General features: G+C 45.7%; 1 protein-coding gene across 2 annotated transcripts in view; it reads left to right on the forward strand.

The window, feature by feature from the left end:
- Positions 1-2,466: 2,466 nt before the first annotated feature.
- The window catches only part of FAM117A (family with sequence similarity 117 member A), a 43,119-nt gene continuing 27,756 nt past the window's right edge, over positions 2,467-17,829 (forward strand). Inside the window, exon 1 of one of the 2 annotated variants that reach the window (XM_060133543.1) lies at positions 2,467-2,671. In XM_060133543.1, the coding sequence (XP_059989526.1) occupies positions 2,476-2,671 (196 nt within the window). In that variant the 5' untranslated portion in view covers positions 2,467-2,475. Of the gene's footprint in view, positions 2,672-2,777; positions 2,901-17,829 lie in introns of those variants that run through there. The other variant, XM_060133544.1, reaches the window with a different exon arrangement.

Consider the following 17,829-nt stretch of genomic DNA (forward strand, 5'->3'; position numbering starts at 1 on the left):
TTGATTTGCGTATATTGAAGAATCCTTGCATCCCTGGGATAAATCCCACTTGATCAAGGTGTATGATCCTTTTAATGTGTTGTTGGATTCTGTTTGCTAGTATTTTGTTGAGGATTTTTGCATCTATATTCATCAGTGGTATTGGTCTGTAATTTTCTTTTTTTGTAGTATCTTTGTCTGGTAATATTCTACCTATTACATGCCTATTGTGAAAATTAAATGAGATGATGTAGGTGAAAGCTGTGAAGTACTAGACAAGAGTTAATTTTAACATCTCAGCCAAATGCATCTTTGGAGACTCTTTATGTAAAATGTACATAGTAATCCTTCTATGTTCATAAGAAAGTTTTAAAAGAATAGAGATTAGTATTTCATCTCTGGAGTCAGGCTGCCTGAGTAACCTTGGGCAATAAGTAATCTTGCTTCAGTCTGAAGACTCAATGAAGAGGAGATAATACCCATCTCATAGGTATCATGATGAGAATCAAATGAGATAATGTATGCAGGATGCTTAATATATACCTGGCATGGAGAAAGGAACTCACTGAATGTTATCAGCTACTATTACTGATTTTATTAATGAAGATGTGAGGCAGGGTGGTGCAATAAGATCTGATAGAGATCTGTGCTAGGAATCAAAAAGATTTACCTTTTGGGGCCTTAGTTTCTCTACTTGCACCATAATAAGAATCCATGGTTTTCTTTTTCCAGATTGTCATGGGGATTTAAAAAAAAAAAAGTATGTGAAGACTTTGAACTAATTGGAATTGAGGAATGTTATAAATTGCAAGATATTTTTTAAAAACTGAGTTAAGTTTATAAAGACTGAATTTTCATCAGTTCATCAACTTTTGTTCATTCCTACCTGCCTTTGGTAAAGTTGTCCTCTTCATGGGAAAGGAGTACAGCATCTCCCTGTCAGTAAAAAAGATTTCAAATGTCAGACCTTGAAGTAAATTTTTCAAATCTGCAAGGATATACTCTTTGCAAAGAAAACCTTTCTTTAGGACGTTCCATTGCCTCAATTTGTTCTCTGTACATAGGCTGATTTTAATATTCATCCAGTTCATGAATTTCCACTTTGGGTATTTTCTGCTTTCAATATTTAATCCCAAGAATGACCTCTCCTTGCCTTGCAGCATGCTCCCAGATTACCTCCTTTTCTCTGATTAGTTAGTATGGCTTCAGGGAATACCTTCATTTTAACGTTAAGCTGGGCAAAAACAGAAATAGAAAGATAAATTTGTAGCAAGATCAAAAATAGATATCATGGCTAAATATAAACCTGGAGGGAATTATCTAATTATTTGGATGGTCCCTTATCACAGACAATCCAGGGTTGATTGCCTTTCACTTTTTCCATATAAGAGAACAAAATGGTTAATGAATACCACGAGTAACAATTTTTTCTTTTGAAGAGTAATAATTTTAAATAGTAACTTAAACCCTCTTTTCTTCCCCAAATCTCATCATGTATATTATAGTATATGATTTTCACAACTGCGTGCATTCTTTTTGGGGACCGTCCAGTCTCATTTTGACTTGTAGGTCAGAGAGCATTGAACTGGGAAGACCAGGACTTGCTTATGGAGTCACTGTGCAAATTTGGTCAACTTTCTCAGTCACTTTGTTCCTTCCACTCTGCTGAGCTAGAGTTGGAAGGGACGACTCTGCTCCTTTTCAGTCTCAATTTAATTTACAGGCTAGCAGCTGCTTTTTTTTAGGTTGGACCAACACCAAGTAAGGACTTGGAAATGTGAAGAAAGACAAATGTGGTGTCACTTGAGGCACAGTAGCCATTAAGTTCACGGATATAATGCAAATCGCATGCAAATGTTATGAAAACTTGGCATTAATTTGTAGAAACTTACTTTGGAGCTTGCAAGCAGCGTTGAGATCCTATGAGGATTCAAAACTAATGTTTTTAGGTTAAACCAAAAGTAAGGCTTTTTGAAGTTATTGGTTTCTCCATACTTGCCAGGACTCAACTGCTGTAAGTTTGACACTCCTCCCTGCCCCCCATAATGATTTCACTACGGCTTGATTCCATTTTACACCCGGTCCCGCCCCCGCTTAGCCTGACGTCACGTGATATCGTATTTGCATACTACCTGGGACTGGGTGTAACGCTCCCCTTTTCTGCGTCTTCTCATTGGCGGCGCCGGAAAACCAGCCCTCTTCCGGACGGACCAATCAGCGGACCCTCGGACGTGGGACAGCAGGCAGGGGTGGGGTGGAGGTGGGGTCTTAGGTTGGATCGCTAGGCATATCGACCAATCGTCCTCTGGTGTGGGAAGATCAAGCCGAGGATTGGTTGGGAGGAGGGGTCTGGGGATCCGTAGGCCAATGAGGGCTCTGGGCTGAGGGGGGCCGGTCTCCACCTCCTAGGGCAGATAAGCAGCAGCAGCGGGGGTTGGGGGGCTGTGTGGGGCTCACTGTGGGGCCGAGGCAGGCCGGCAGTCAGGCGGGCGGGCGATGGCGGGGGCCGCAGTGGGCGGCAGAGGCGGAGGTGCCTGGGGGCCGGGGCGCGGAGGGGCAGGGGGGCTCCGGCGGGGCTGCTCTCCCCCAGCCCCCGCCGGCTCCCCCCGGGCTGGGCTGCAGCCGCTCAGGGCCACCGTCCCCTTCCAGCTGCAGCAGCCGCACCAGCGCCGGGACGGGGGTGGCCGCGCAGGTGAGTCGGGCCTGGAGTGGGTGCGGGGGGGTGAGGGGAGCCGTTGGGGGAGGGGGGGCGCGTGACTGGGGGGAGGGGTATGGGGAGAAGTGTGAGGGGGAAGTGGATGGGGCGAAGGAAGAGCAAGGGGGTCGCGCAAAGTCTGCGAGGACGGAAGGAGCAAAAGCAAGGAGTCGTGAACGCGGAGTGCACCGCCGGGACAGAGTGTGCAAGGAGTCGGGGCCGAGAGGTGAGGGAAGGAACCTGGCAGATGGAGGCTGGCTTTGGGGGCGTAACCGAAAAGTGGGCAGAGGTGTCGTGTGGGGGTGAGTGGAAGATGCAGGGGTGGCAGCGAGGTGTGAGGAAGGAGTGAGTTGCGCGTGATGGGGGCGCCCTGTGTAGGGTTTGAGCTGGAGCGAGGAGCCGGTGGGCGCTGGATGTCTGCACGGGAAGGGGGAGGGGCATGGAGGAGAGCCCCGTGGAGCTATGTGTTAGTTCTCCAACTTGAGTTTGGCACCAGCATCCCGTTCTGCAGCTCTAGAGTTCCTTTTCCCACCACTTCACGTGGGCTTCCCTTTCTGCCACCTCCTGGAGCTGATTTCTTCTGAGCCGTTGGAATAACTTAGTTTAACGGCTTTTACTACCGTACAAACGCTCCGCTCCTATTCCCTACATTCCTTCTGGTTGGCCCAGAAGTTGTATGTTCCCAGATCACTGACCTGCTTAATATGGCTTCCAACCATTGCGTGCGTGTGTGTGTGTGTGTGTGTGTGTGTGTGTGTGTGTGTGTGTGTGTGTGTGTAGAACCTGAGTAGTTTGCCCCCTGCCTTTCCCTCCTCCCCCCATCAAGGCTGTTTTGTCCTGGGCATGTCAGTCAACGTGGCAGTGGGTTGAGGGCTACATTCAAGTACATTGTGGCAAATACCCACACTTTCTGAACAGCACCAAAAAGATGTCTTGATAGCAGCTTAATAATGTGGTCGATATGGGGAAACTAGGGGAGAGCAAGCTTAATCTTGCTTTCACACTCAAAGTTGTAATGGATCCCCTGCAAATGCAGGCAGTTAGGAATGGGAAAAGGAACCTACTTGCATGAGGAGGTTGGCAAGAAGTTGAAAGTGAGACTTGCATTTGATTCACACCAAATGTGAAAAGATCACTGCACACTTCCAAAGCCTCAGGGTCTACCAAACGCACAAAAGTCATGGTCCCTGCCATCTGATGGTTAATGACATTCTCTAAAGCAGAGTTTCTTGAGCTTTTTGTGATTACTAAACTTAGTTTCAGCACATCCCCTCCTGAAAGTATAGCTGCTACGGTGCCTTCCTAGGTAGGAATGGGATTAAGAGGGTCTCTGAAGTAGAAAATCCAAGTCTGTCTGGACTTCATTGTAAATGTTAGCATTGCATCTTGGAACGCAGAAACTTGGTCAAATCTGGTAGCAAGATGGTAACCAACTAGTAAAAGTATACCTAGAATCTGTAGAGCAGGGCAATGCCCAGATAAACTCATGCCTTTCATGAACTGCTGTAAAGCAAACCAGAAGACTACAAACCTGTTGGTTTTGTTTGAGCTTCCTTGGAGTCCAGGGAAGTTAGTAGAACAGCAAGCACCTGAACCTTAGTTGCTTTTAGTAGAAATCAACAGAAAGCCTGCCTGTGTATTAGTTGGAAATCTATTAGCAGTCATATTTTAACAGCAGTTATTTTGTGTCTACTATAGAACTAATATTTAAAGGACAAACACTGGTGGACACTGTGGAAAGAAGAGTGTAGCTTTGGATGACTGGGTTCTTCACATGGCCTGTTCCTTTTTTAGGGCCAGGGAACCCAAGATACTGGTAAAAACATAGGAAGCTAGAGCTCTGCACAATTTGTTGGGTGATTTAAGGCAGATTGGGTGATCTCTTGCTTATGGATTGGGCTGATGGATTGTTTCTCCACTTATTAGTATCCCAGAGACCCTAATAAGGCACTTACCTGGTCTGTAGTGGGATTATCTATAGTTCTCAGTGAGGCAGGAGAGAGGAAAGACAGGAGGAGGAAAGAGTGGCCTGAGCCTGTGGAGTTCTTTGTGGCCAGACATTAAGGAGATGTTCCTGGCCTTTGGTTTGGGAGCACATCAGGTCTTCTGAATGTTAACTTTTACCTTTATGTGTGTTCAGATTGTTTCCATTCCTCGGCCTTGAGAAGTGGCAGAAGTGGTTTCCTTTGGGCCCATAGGATATATGTGATAGAAGTAAAAGCCTTGCAGTCATAAACCCTTAAGAGAATGGCTTTGCGTGCCAGTTACCTGGGTGTCGAATCCTTTTACTAGCTGTGTGGCTTGGAGGAAGTTAAGTAACTTCTGTGCCTCAATATTCTCATCTGTAAAGTGTGAATAATAATATCTACATCATAAGAATCAAATGAGTCAGTAACTATAAAGTGCTTAGAACAGTGCCTGGCAAGTAGAAGGTACTCTGAAGTGTTTGCTGCTGCTTATATTGTTGTTATTCTCTCCACCCAGCCAAGGTGAGAGCACTGTTGGCCAGAGCCCATTGCCTTTTCAGGCTTCAAAGAGCAAACCCATATTGGTCTGAAACCAGTACTGCAGGTTTCAGAATTTCAGGGCCTCCCCTTGCACTTTTATTCGCTCATCTTTTAAAATGAGCTTTCTAAACAGGGCTGTGAAACCCAACTGTTTAAAAAAGCATGTGAGCTGAGACGGAGTTTTAGGAACAATTAAGTGTCGTCACTTTTTGTTTCCCATCTCAAAGTGACGTAGTGCTCAGGGCTGTGCAGTTATCTCTCCACCACACACCCTGTTGTGTTCTTGACTAGGTATATTAGATGTTGTTTTAAAAAAAAAGAGTTATGATGTAAAGAGCAGGATTTACCTTCTGTGGCCATTTATCTGTAAGGGATGTCTTCATAAAGTGAGGAATGGCTTCATTTTTACAAGCCTGGGCGAGGGGTGTGGAAGGTAGAAGAGAGTGGAGAGAAAAATGAAGGTCAACTCTAAGATGCTAAGAGCTACTAGTGGGTAACAGAAATCCAGGATAAATTTCTTACTTCAATTTCCCCTTTAATTAAATTCTCGTTTATGTCTTTAGTCACTTGGAGGCTGCTGACTTTTATATTCTTCCAGGACCACTGATGATGGACAAAACGGGGCTAGGAGGTGAATTGTTCTGGGTTCCAGTCTTACCTATTCTGTTCAGTGTCTCCATATCCATGTCCAGAAGCTAATGTTCAATACAGCTTTGCAAGTTCTTCTCTAGTGGACCAGCCCCGCTGGCCAGCTGGGTGCTGGGGGAGTCCAGTGCCTCCTCTGCCCACCAGACTCTTCTTAAACCGGGGTTTGGCATTATGGCCTGCAGACCAAATCCAAGCCTCTGCCTGTTTTCGTAAATAAAGGTTTATTGGAACACATGGAGCCCTGCTCCTTCATTTAGGTATTGACTGTGGCTGCTTCTGCACACTGACAGAGTTGAGTAGTTGTGATAGAGACGGAATAGCCCACAAAACCTAAAATATTTACTACATGACACTTTCCAGAAAAAAATTGGCCTACTCGTTGTCTTCAGCGATGTTCCTGACCAATACTCCTATTAAAAAGATGAGTTTCGAATGTGTGTAGTTACACCTCTGCAGAAAATCCTAAGGGGGTAAAGAAAACTAAGAAGCCTGTATCCCCACTCATATTTTAGGGAAAAAGAAAGGGGGATCATCAGCTTCCAGTCAGTTCTCAATCTTTATAGAAGATCAGCACATGTGAATCCATGCTGCCCACCCCCACCCTTGTCAGGTGACATGTGTTCGGTAGATATAAACTAGTTTAGATTTACATAAAAGCTTAACTGTTAGGCAAATTTGCATCTCCTCCCCTCTTACCCTCCTTCCAAATCTAACAACCCACAACTGCAGTGAACATATTTCAAAATCAGTTGGAAATTACTTTAGGCTTATCTCCTGTTTTGGATTTTTCTCCTTACCTTTTATTTTTCTGAACAGATCATTGAGAGCTGGTGGTAGTCATGGCTGCCCTCAAGTACTGACTTCCTCACAGGGACATAGGAAGGGTTTATTTCAAATGTCCATTAGGTTCTCCAGGATGGTTGTCTCAATGAATGTAAGGCAGCATTGTTATTAAATGCTATTGGTAATTATTAAACTCCTTTCCTTGCAGTGCTCTTGTAAACTTAGTCCTTAGGGGATGGGTGTTTAGAGAGGTATGGAACCACATAAAGGAGGTTGCTTATTAGCAGCTCTGAGACGAAGCCCTCATCAAACCATGGTCCTTGGTTTGAAACAGCCTGGAGATTAGAATAGAGTATAATTTTTCTATGCCACGGAGCCATCTTGCTATAATGAAGCTTGGGCTGCAGTTAAAATCCTTTAAGAGCTACAATTGTGCTTTGAAAACCTGTGATTGAGGCAGCTTCTGTTTGGGAGGCATCAAACACCAGGCACTTCCCAGCCTGACACTGCTAGCTTGCTTTTGACAGCTTTGCTAGCACTAGGCACATGGTCAGCAAAATGCCCTGCTGAAATATCTGACTCTTAAATGTTATCACCAATGATGGCATCTTGAAACTGGGGGCTAAGGTGCCTAACTACTTTATCTTTTTGGTACCCAAAGGAGAGTGCGTCCATGTGTTCTTCAGTATTTTGGACAGTAAGGGATTATACATACGGAAGCTCTCCACAGGTCACATAGAGTGAGGATTTTTTAAACCATTTGAGGTCAAATGGAGAAGGGCTGAGAACAACAGTGGGGTGTGGCTGTAAGAGGGCATTGTTCTCTCTGGTTCTAGATATAGATTGTCCTCTAGAAAATTTGAGGCGGGATTGATTGCAAAATTTTCATAGTTGTGGTGGCAATATGAGCGTTGCCAAAGTGGTTGGTGGGCTTTAATAGCCAGAGAACACTTTACCTTCATTTTCTGCTAGTTTATAATGAATGATGTGATGGGCACCAAGGCCACACTATTCCTTGGCTCTTTTTTTTTTTTTAATCTATTTATTTGTTTTAGTTTTGGCTGTGTTGGGTCTTCGTTGCTGCGCACAGGCTTTTCTCTAGTTGTGGCGAGCTACTCTTGGTTGCAGTGCGTGGGCTTTTCATTGCGGTGGCTTCTCGTTGTGGAGCATGGGCTCTAAGCATACGGGCTTCAGTAGTTGTGGCACACGGGCTCAGGAGTTGTGGCTCATGAGCTCTAGAGCACAGGCTCAGTAGTTGTGGTACACGGGCTTAGTTGCTCCGTGGCATGTGGATCTTCCCGGGCCAGGGCTCGAACCCGTGTCCCCTGCACTGGCAGGTGGATTCTTAACCACTGCGCCACCAGGGAATCTTAATGGAGCATCATCCTCTGGATTCTTACAGCTCTCACATAGAGCCTTGGTGCCAAAGGATTCAGACTTTAGGGTGTGACATATTCTGGGGGCAGGCCTGGTTTTTGAGTTCTTATTGACACTATCATATATATCAAATGCTATATGACAGTAGCTCAAATGCTTTACTAGACTTACCTGGGCTTACTCTTATTCCACAGGCAGCTTGGAGCCCTTTGAAAAGGCTGGAAGGGAAAACCTTGTGTTTCCTTCCCGTTTCAGAGTGAAGGTGGGTGACCACCAGCAAGTTAGTTTAGTGAGACTGGACTGTCTCTTCGTGAGTTAGTAAGTTTTATCCCCCTCTGAGATGGATAGAAGAGGGAGCAGGGAAGAGTGGAAGCAAAGCAAAGTTGAGTGGGGAATCTGGTCAACTTTCCACCTCTGCCTGAGTTGAGTCTTCACAGAGGGCTCCATTATTTGGTTTGCTGGTTTATGAATTAACCAAACATTAGCCAAATCTAGTCACATTGTTGGGTCCAAAACAAATCCTGATCTCAGAGAGAAAAGCGTTTTGGATTATATTTGAAGCTGTAAATTATCTGTTTCCAGTTCCTCTCCAGTTGTGTGGAGCTTGTGAAGGGGCTCTTGTTCTTGGGAACAGCTGTCTGGTGGGAAGCTCTGCACAGCTGGCTGCTCTCACCCAGGATTCAAGCTCATGGTCCTCAGTGAACCTCCTGGTTTTGAAAACTCTTCCTGGCACTTTGTTTTCTCCTCCACACTTTTCCTCAGGGTCGCTACAAAGCTGAATGCCCAGCTTGGAGTCATTTAAATGTTTATTCTTAGGCCCTGAGTACGCCTCAATCGAATTTTACTGTGTGGGAGCACCACAGCCAATCAAGGGTGGCTTCAACGAACTTAAAAGAATGCTATCAAAGTATTTCATAATAGAAAAACTTACAACTCCAGCCCCTGGGGAACCTGGAACTGAAGTCTGGACTGTGTGCAGACACTTAACCTGCCCTGCTCTTGAGCCCCAGACAGCTGACACCAGGGGTGGCGAGTGCCTTGGGCTCAGCTCTGCCTGCACATTCTAAAAGGGGGGAGGTTGGGGGAGGCCTGGGAAGACTCCTCCGGGGGCTTTGGTCGACCTGAAGCGGCAGGCTTCAGGGGTGAGGGAGTTTTCTCTCAGAGCCTGCCTGAATGTGGCTTCTTTGAGTTGGGCAGTATTTGGCAGGCAGAGTGATAAGTTTGGGGTGCCTCTTCTCTGACCCTGTACTCCCTATCTTGCAAATGGTGGGTGGCTTTTCCGGGGGGAGCTTTGTTAATGAGCGTAGGTCTAGATTACCGCCTGCTCTGCCGCTTGCATCCCTCATCATCTGATCCTAAATGAAAACATGCAGGAGAGCATGGAGGTCTAACCTCCTCAAGAGGCAAAGGTAGGATTAAACATACAACTCTAAAAGCAAATTACTAACATGTGCACCAGTGAATAAAAGATAAATTCAAGCTGGAGGAGGTATAGAGTGAAGGAATATTCAGTGTTAGTTAGGGTTAATTAGAGAATTACTGAGATGTCTCTAGTAGGCTTTTTTTTTAATTGGCCAGTATATTATTCTCCCTACCATTAAATTAAATTTTTACTCTCTCCCTTCCCTTTTGAAAGTGGCACTGGTGTGTCCTTGTTTAGTCAGCTGTGTACTTTAACTTTCTCAGATCTCTTTAGTCCCTTCTGCCCCATGCTGGAAATTGTGTGCCTGCCTTTTTAAAAGGTAGGCACCTCATGTTTCAAGTTCAAGTGCAATGGAACTCACCCTGCAGCTTGAACAGATTTGAGTGTTTTTGCAGAGGGAGGGCCAGGGCAGATGGGGATTGTTGTGCTCAATAAATGCTTGTTGGATGGAGTTGCTGGAAAGGCAGCAGGGGTGGGGAGAGTGAACCACACTTCCCCAGGCTCATTTGAAATGGTTTTTTCCACTTCTGGCCCCCACACTCTGTGCCCCCTTTATAATACCCCTCTTTAGCTACTTACAAGGCCCCCCCACCCTGCCCGAAGTGTTAGTGTTCTCTCTTCAAATCACTGGTCTCCCATTCATCCTGGTCATTGGGCTCGAAGCCCAGCTGGTGGCGAAGACGTGGCATTTCCATGGATGTCTTTGCTAGGCCTGTAGGTTCTGTTCGCCGCACACTTAAAACCAGAGGGTGAGCTTGGGCCGTTAGTTACCAGGTTGATCCATGGAAACAGCCAATGTTTAGGATTTTGTTGTGATTTTGTAAAAGAGCCAGAAGACCTGGCTTTAGGCTTATATGTGGATATGGGTGAGAGGCCAAGGAGACAGATGAATGCGGGATGTTCTTTCACTCCAGGTAGATTTGCACCAAATTCCTAGTAGTGCTATAATGTATAGCAAAGGAAAGCAGGAAAACAAAATCTGAATTAGCAGCTTTTCTAGACCAGGGTGCAGAATTGCCTGTTGGCTTTAGGGTGGTTTTAGAGGTATGATCAGGCAGGAAGCCCCCCTTCCCAAGCCAGGCACCATCCTTTATATGAAGCACTGCTGATTCCTCTTCTCTTTTCCCCACCAAATGGGGGAAATGCTGGCAAGAGATGCTCACTGTCATTCCCCAGGCCCTGATACCTACACTGTCATCCATGGAGCCTGTGTTCCCCTGCCAACCACAGGCCTGGTGGCTTAGTCAAAATGGTTTTATAAACCTGCTCAGTTGTGGGTAACTTTGAACAGAATGAAAATGTGATTGCAAGGAAAGAAAGGCAGCTTCTCTTCCCTCCTCCCCCCTTCTCTCCCCAACCTGCCACACTGCCTTCCCTTTAAGAGTTTTCTGTGCTCTATGCATGTTTGATCGCCCACACGGCTTTGAGAGAGCTGCGGCTGATAACACATGCGCTCCCTGCCCTACACCTGCAAGCTGGCTGAGAACCTGACGCCCAGCCCCTATTTGGGGATTGTCTTTGTAACTCATGCCCATCAGATATGACACACAAATTGGAGTTGAGGGTGGAGTGGATAGCATTTGGCATGACAGAGGGGATGCAACCAGAGAGCTTTCACAATATCATGTCGTCTGGATTTCGAAGTTGGGGAGAGGAGGCCCACGTGAGGCCATCCATGTGGTATGTGCACATCTTAATGCTGAAGGCAGCCCCTGGGCTCTTTCTCATTAGAACCGTAATCCTGGGGAGTTTTGTGTTCACAGGAGAAGTCTAAAGCAGCTGCTTCTGTGGAAAGGAAGAGTCTGTGGATCCCAACCCTGGAAGGCCCCAAAATTCATCTGCATTTTTCAGGGAAGCTGAGAGTGTGGATAGTGTTAGTTTTGACAACGCGTTCTGCGTGTTTAGCTCTTTGTTGCTCGCAGTCGGTACCCTGGAACGTTTCTCATTCAGCCTTGCCACAGTCCTGCAGGTGCAGGTGGCATTTGCTTGTTTTTGCAGATAAGGAAACTGAGGCCCCGAGAGGAAGTGACTTGCCCAAGACCATGTGACTAATAACGCCCTTTTGCTCCTGATCCAGGGCTCTTCCCACATATGTGTGCAGAGTCTGTGGGGAATTTCTCCTCAGGCTGGCATCCTCTGCTGCCTGCCTAGCACACACCCGGCCTATTTCCCTTCTGCTTATATACCTGTATTCCAGGAGCAAAACTTCATTTGTTTAACTGACCAGAAGAGAATTGGAGAGGAAAATGGGCTGCAGAGAAGTCTGTTTGTTCCTTCAGCACCCCATAAGTAACTATCCACTTGGTTCAGCTGATTGGAGGGTGATGGTTATTACATTATATGTGTGATGTGGTGACAGCTTCTGAGTGTTTCCAACTGGTTGTAGATATGCAATTTCCACGTGGAATGAGAAGCTAACCAGGGACAGCTAGGGCCCAGGAGGCAGGGTTTTCCTGCCTCGGTGGGGTCATGGTCATGGTTACTGAGCTTGGGGCCATGTCAGGGAGATACTCTTAAGATGGAGCTTACAGGAAAGGGTGTTTTTCTTCTGTGTGACTATGTGGAACCCCCCAAAAGCACTCAGGAGTAAATGTGGGTGGTGCATTTCTGTGGTGGGGGGGGCTAGGTGCAGGTGGCATTGTGTCATAGGTGACACTTTAGTCCTCCATGTAGGGGACGGCTGGTCCAGACCTCCCCCACCCCTGCCATACTCTGCCTGGGCGTGTCTCCCTCTCCTAGCTTTAGGTTAACTGGGAGTGGAGTCGTTGTGATACGTGATAGTGCCTTTATGAGACAAGTGTGTGCCCACTAAGGGGACCAGAAGGGACTTGAACTCAGGAGAAAGTTCCAACTAGGGACGTGGTGTCATGGAGAAGTGCCTGACCTCCTTCATAGAGAGGGTTATGGACAGCTTTTACCTCCTTATTTCTCTTACAAAACCAGATTTCGTGTAGAATTCTTGAATATTCTAATAACCATATGCTTATGTGGAACCTTCCTTTCCCAGTTATTTCCCAACTGCATGAGGTAAAGCCCCATTATAACAAATATTATAAAAATGATTCTACATAATAAAGCTATTTCCATGCTTCATCTAAATGCTTTTATTGTTGTTTTTTGTGGTTTTTCTTGTTCAGAGGAAAAGAGTGACCAACTACCTTATGTAACAAGTACTTTTCCTGGTCCCTGTCCGTGTACTCGTTCATCTCTAAATCACAACACTCGAGGGCTTGCTGTTTGCATTGGAGGCAGGGAGCGGGCAGCAGGGCTGTGGACCCATCACCAAGTAGCACGGCCCCCTTACTTTCTTTTCGCCTCGAACCTCCCCCCCTCCTGTCCCTCCTGATCGTTTACAGACAGACCACCACACAAACCCCAACAAAGGACAGTATGTGTATGTATCTGGATGTGAGCGTCTGTGTGTGTGTCTTGAGTGTGAATGTGTGGGTGCTGGGTGTGAATGTAGGGGAGAGCATGTGTATGAGTGTGTATGTGAGGAAAAGTGCATGTGAAAGAAAGCAAATGATAAAGCAAATGGGTCAAATGTTTAAGAATAGGCAAATCTGGGTAGAGGGCATATGGGTGTTCTGGGTACTGGTCTTATTCTTACATCTATATGTTTGAAATTATTTCCAAATAAAAAGTTTTAAAAAATGAATATATGCTAGACTAATTTGACTGTACCAGGAGTTCTTTAAAGTTTCTTCTATCATCCTTATAACATCTCTTATTCTCCCCATTTAACAGAAAGAACAACCGAAGCCCAGAGAAGTTAAGTGACTCGTCTTGAGTTCATGTAGCACACTGAGGCGGAGGCAGGATTTGGGCCCAGGTATTGACTGTTATAGTAGGAGACTGCAGCTTGTCCCTGCTGCTCGAGCTGGACAAGGTTGGCATCAGATTCTGAGAACCATTGGGCACCTGCGGCCGTGTGTCTGAGCCCAGTCCGTGCCCCACATTGACCCAGCAGCGGGGTTAGCAGGGTTGCAGCAGGCTGCTGATCCACACTGAGCATGTTCAGGATGTCCAGGTACCTTCTAGGGAAGCCTGCTTCCTCATTCTGAGAAAAACTCTCACTCTGCTCTTCACTCAACTCTCTTCATTTTCTTAAAATACATGAAATCGGAAGACTCCCATGTGCCAGAGCCATAGACTAATACTACTTCGCATTTTTATGGTAGAGATCCAAGGGGAAAAGGAGTCGAGTTTTGTCTAGAAAGCAATGTCAGGTTATGGGCCAGGCCAGACAGCTTTTTTGCCTGTGTACCAGTCGGTCTGTTGTGCCCACCGCCTTGTGAATGTACAGGAGCCTGCGGAGTTACAACTTCATACACAAAGGGAGGGCTTCACTCTTTGTCAATGAAAACTTTCCACTAACCGCAGGGCCCCAGAAGGGGTGGATCTGGTAATCACCGCTAAGCAGAGTTAGAGGTTCAGACACTACTGTTTGTTCCCAGCCCCTATTCTCTCCCTCCAAACCGCATGCTCTGCATCTATCTGTGCTCCTTGAAGGCACTAGAATTATTCCTGACATTTTTGCTTACTGACATTTCCCACCAGCTTCCAGAATTGGGGTAAGTGAATGAGTCTGACTCTACTTCTTAACATAGAAAAAACAGTTTTTGGAGAATCTTTACTATGTGTCCTTTATCTAAAATGCCTCCCTGCAGCCGCCCTAGAATGTGAGACTGTGGTTAAGTTAGCATCAAAGGATTTTTTCATGGATTCCAGCCAGTTCTGTGAAATAGACCCATGAGCATTTACTATATTATTACACCAGTTTATACAGTTAGATTGTTTGTCCTTAAGCAGTTATCAAGCTATATAGGCTGTCCCCAGTATTCTCTTGGCTCTGTCCCACTCCAAAATCAGCGCCCGGTGGATGGCATCCAGAATCCGGACAGGTTGCAGGAGGATGAGAAAAGGCTGCCCCCAAGTCTTACTGGGTTGTCTGCAGTGTAGAGGTCTGTGTTAGAGCTGCCGTGCAAATGGCCAGAGCTGTCTGTTTGGAGGGGACTGGGACCACTGCGCTTTCCCTTCCAGTTCTTAGAGGCATGGATGGGGTGTCTTGGTAATTAACACCCCAGACTGTTTCCCTGGATCATATTCTCCTCTTGCTTCAGGAGGATAAGCCTTTTCTTTACCTGACTTATAAAAGAAGGTGTCATTACTATTAAGCAGCTTTTGATTTAAGAGCAGATACAAAGCCCATTGTAAAAGGGGAAGATGGTGTAACTCACCATCCAGTGGTATGTGTTGCCATGTCCTCCTTTGTGCCTGGAAGCACATGTGGAGAGGTGACCTGACAAGCATCCTTCTGTTATGAAGTTATCATTGGTCTCAGGCAGACATTGAGGGTAGGAAAAATCTTCCCAAGGTCATACCTTTCAAGGCTCTTTCTAGAGGGACCATCTAATTTGTGTTTCAGACAAGGTTTACCCTGGAGGCATTATATGGCCTTTGAGCCTCCCTTAGGAGATCTGAGCAACCAGCAAGACCAGGGCTTTAGAGCAGGGGCTGCCCTGGAATGTTGCCCAGCACACACTGGGGTTTTTTTACCAGGCCCAGCCTGGGAATTTGCCTGGGATTTGGGGTCAGGGTGGATCAGTTCCAGAATGCCAGGGGCCAGGTAGGGAATCACTAGGTGGGATGTAGTGGTCTCTCAGGTATTTCCTTTTTGAAACTGGGGACGCAGTAGAAGTTAAGAGATGGACATAACCAGAGAAGATTTTGCAAGTGGGACAAAATGATCCACGCAGGTTTTCAAAGCTTTGAGGGTTGTGCAGAGTTAACCCTAATAAGATTTTAGACCCTGAAGGCAAGGCAAGTTCTGTGACTATACCTTCATGGCCCTGAGGGACATAACTGTGTAACTGCTCCTTTAAGCCCCCCTCCCCACCCCCCAGCCCAGAGCAAAATGAACCAGAGCAGAGGTCCTGACAGACCTACTGAGGTGTAGCAAGTGAGCAAACCTGCCCTCTGAGCTCTGATGTCTACTCGGCAGTTACCACGTGACCAGCCCTTCTGCCTGTGGCGAGCCACAGGTAAATTGAGCACTATTTATACTCTCCTGCTTGGGTGAGGAAGTTTGAGAGATGGTCTGGGAGCGCACAACACAGCTGTCTGATCAGCCTAGGTAAGGCATATCTCCTTTTGACTTGGTGCCTTTTTTTCCCCCTTAACTAATTTTGCCCCGGATAACAGCATGGGCTCTGGGGCTTTCAATTTAGCTGAATCGGTCAGTAGCCATCTCTTATTTACCCTTTAATAGTTGGAGAATTCTAGAACTAGAGGAGGCTCAAACTCTCTAGGTACAACCTTCTGCCTTCTGGTGGGTGAATATTGAGACCTCTGGGGGCATGTAATGATCTCTCCCTGGAGCTGTTCAGGGGCAGACTCTACAATCTCCCTCATTCATTCTGATGAGCAGGAAGTTCTTCCTTTTATCTAGCTGGAATCTCTCCTATTCTAATTAAGTCTCTTCTGCCCTTCCTTTTTACACTCATACAGAAGAAGACATAAATTCTAATTCACTTCATCTTCCTCTTGGGATCTAGCTACCGTCGCTTTAGCTATTTTTACCCATCTTCCCTGGGATCTCACTGGTTTCTACGTTCCTGTAATGAATGAGCAAATGGATGCCCAGGGTAACTTGGTGGGGCATATCTGAGGTTATATCCAACTCCAACTGTGTTTCTGGATCATAGGAACTCTTTAATTCTGTGCACAATCTGGGTCTTTCTCCTGGGATGACATACCACTTTTTTTTTTTCTTTTAATATTTTTGGCTGCATTGGGTCTTAGTTGCCGCGTGCAGCCTTTCTCTAGTTGTGCCGAGTGGGGGCTACTCTTCATTGCAGTGCGCAGGCATCTCATTGCAATGACTTATGTTGCTGCAGAGCCTGGGCTCTAGGCACGCAGGCTTCAGTAGTTGTGGCGCGTGGGCTCAGTAGTTGTGGCTCATGGGCTCTAGAGCACAGGCTCAGTAGTTGTGGCGCACGGGCTTAGTTGCTCCGTGGCTTGTGGGATCTTTCTGGACCAGGGCTCGAACCCGTGACCCCTGCATTGGCAGGCAGATTCTTAACCACTGTGCCACCAGGGAAGCCCGACATGCCACTTCTTATTTTTTTTTTTTTTTTGCCACTTCTTAATTTAAAGTCTCCTTCCCTTAGTATCTTTATTCTACCTTGTACTGATTTACATCCTTCAATTCCTTGCCTCCTAGTAAGCCTCATTGACTGTTTCATTTCTTCTTGCCCACCTTCTCTTTCCCCAAATTAGAAGACCAGAACAGTGAACCAATTGAATTTGACTAAAACCTGCCAAGATTGAACTGCTAAACAGCTTAGATCCTTGCTAAGGAGTAAAGTTAATTCTGTCTTCCCAAATTCCAAATTAAGCCAGTTCTTTTTTTTTTTCCCTCACAGCTTTATCTTGGAAAGTTTTAAACCTGCAGAAAAGTTGTAAGCCCAGTACACATCCATTTATCTTTCACCTTAGACTCATTGATAACTTTCGGCCACAATTGTCTAATCTCTCTTCCCTTCTTGTGTGTATTATGTATATGTGTGTCTCGACATATACATATGTGCATCCATAGGCACTTTTTCTGGTGAACTGTTTGAAAACAAGTTGTGAATATCTTGACACTTTGCCCGTTACTTCAAGGGCATCTCCTGAGAATAAGACCATTCTTCTACATAATGATAGTATCATTATTACACATAAGGAAACTATAATTCCATATTATCTAATATCCAGTTCATTTTCAGATTTCCTCTTTGTGGCTTTTTTGTTTTTATTTTTGATCCAGGGTCCAGTCAAGGTTCTCATTTGGTTATGTCTTTAAAAAAATCTGTTTAAAATTCCCCTCCCATCCCTGTCTTTTTGTTTTCAGGTTTTTTGATTACTGACTTATTGAAAGTGTGGACAGCCTTCTAGCTGTCCCACATTCTGGAGTTTTGTAACTGTTCCCTTTCAATGGCACTTGACTTGTTCCTCCATCTCCTGTATTTCCTGCAAGTGGGAAGTTAAGTCTGGGGCCCAATTCGATTCAGGTAAAATATCTTGGGCATGAACATTTCGTGGGTGAAGCTGTGTACTTCATAATACATTGCTTCAGGAGGTACACAGTGTCAGAATGTCCATCACTAGTAATGCTAAGTTTGATCATTTGAGGTGGTGACAACCAGATTTCCCTTTGTAAAAGTACATTATTCTCTTATATGTGGTACATTATGTAAGTGTTCTGTTCCCCACAGTGTTTCTCCCAGTTGTTTTGGCATCCATTGCTGACTCCTCCTGACTGAGCTGTTACTTTGGGAGCTGCATAAAGCCAGTTCTAAACTAACACTGAAGGACATGAGTATTGATGTGAGTTCTAAAGAGGAGTAAAAAAATTTTCTTTGGGCTTTTAG

This window comes from Lagenorhynchus albirostris, chromosome 20, assembly GCF_949774975.1.
Source record: "Lagenorhynchus albirostris chromosome 20, mLagAlb1.1, whole genome shotgun sequence".
NCBI lineage: Eukaryota > Metazoa > Chordata > Mammalia > Artiodactyla > Delphinidae > Lagenorhynchus > Lagenorhynchus albirostris.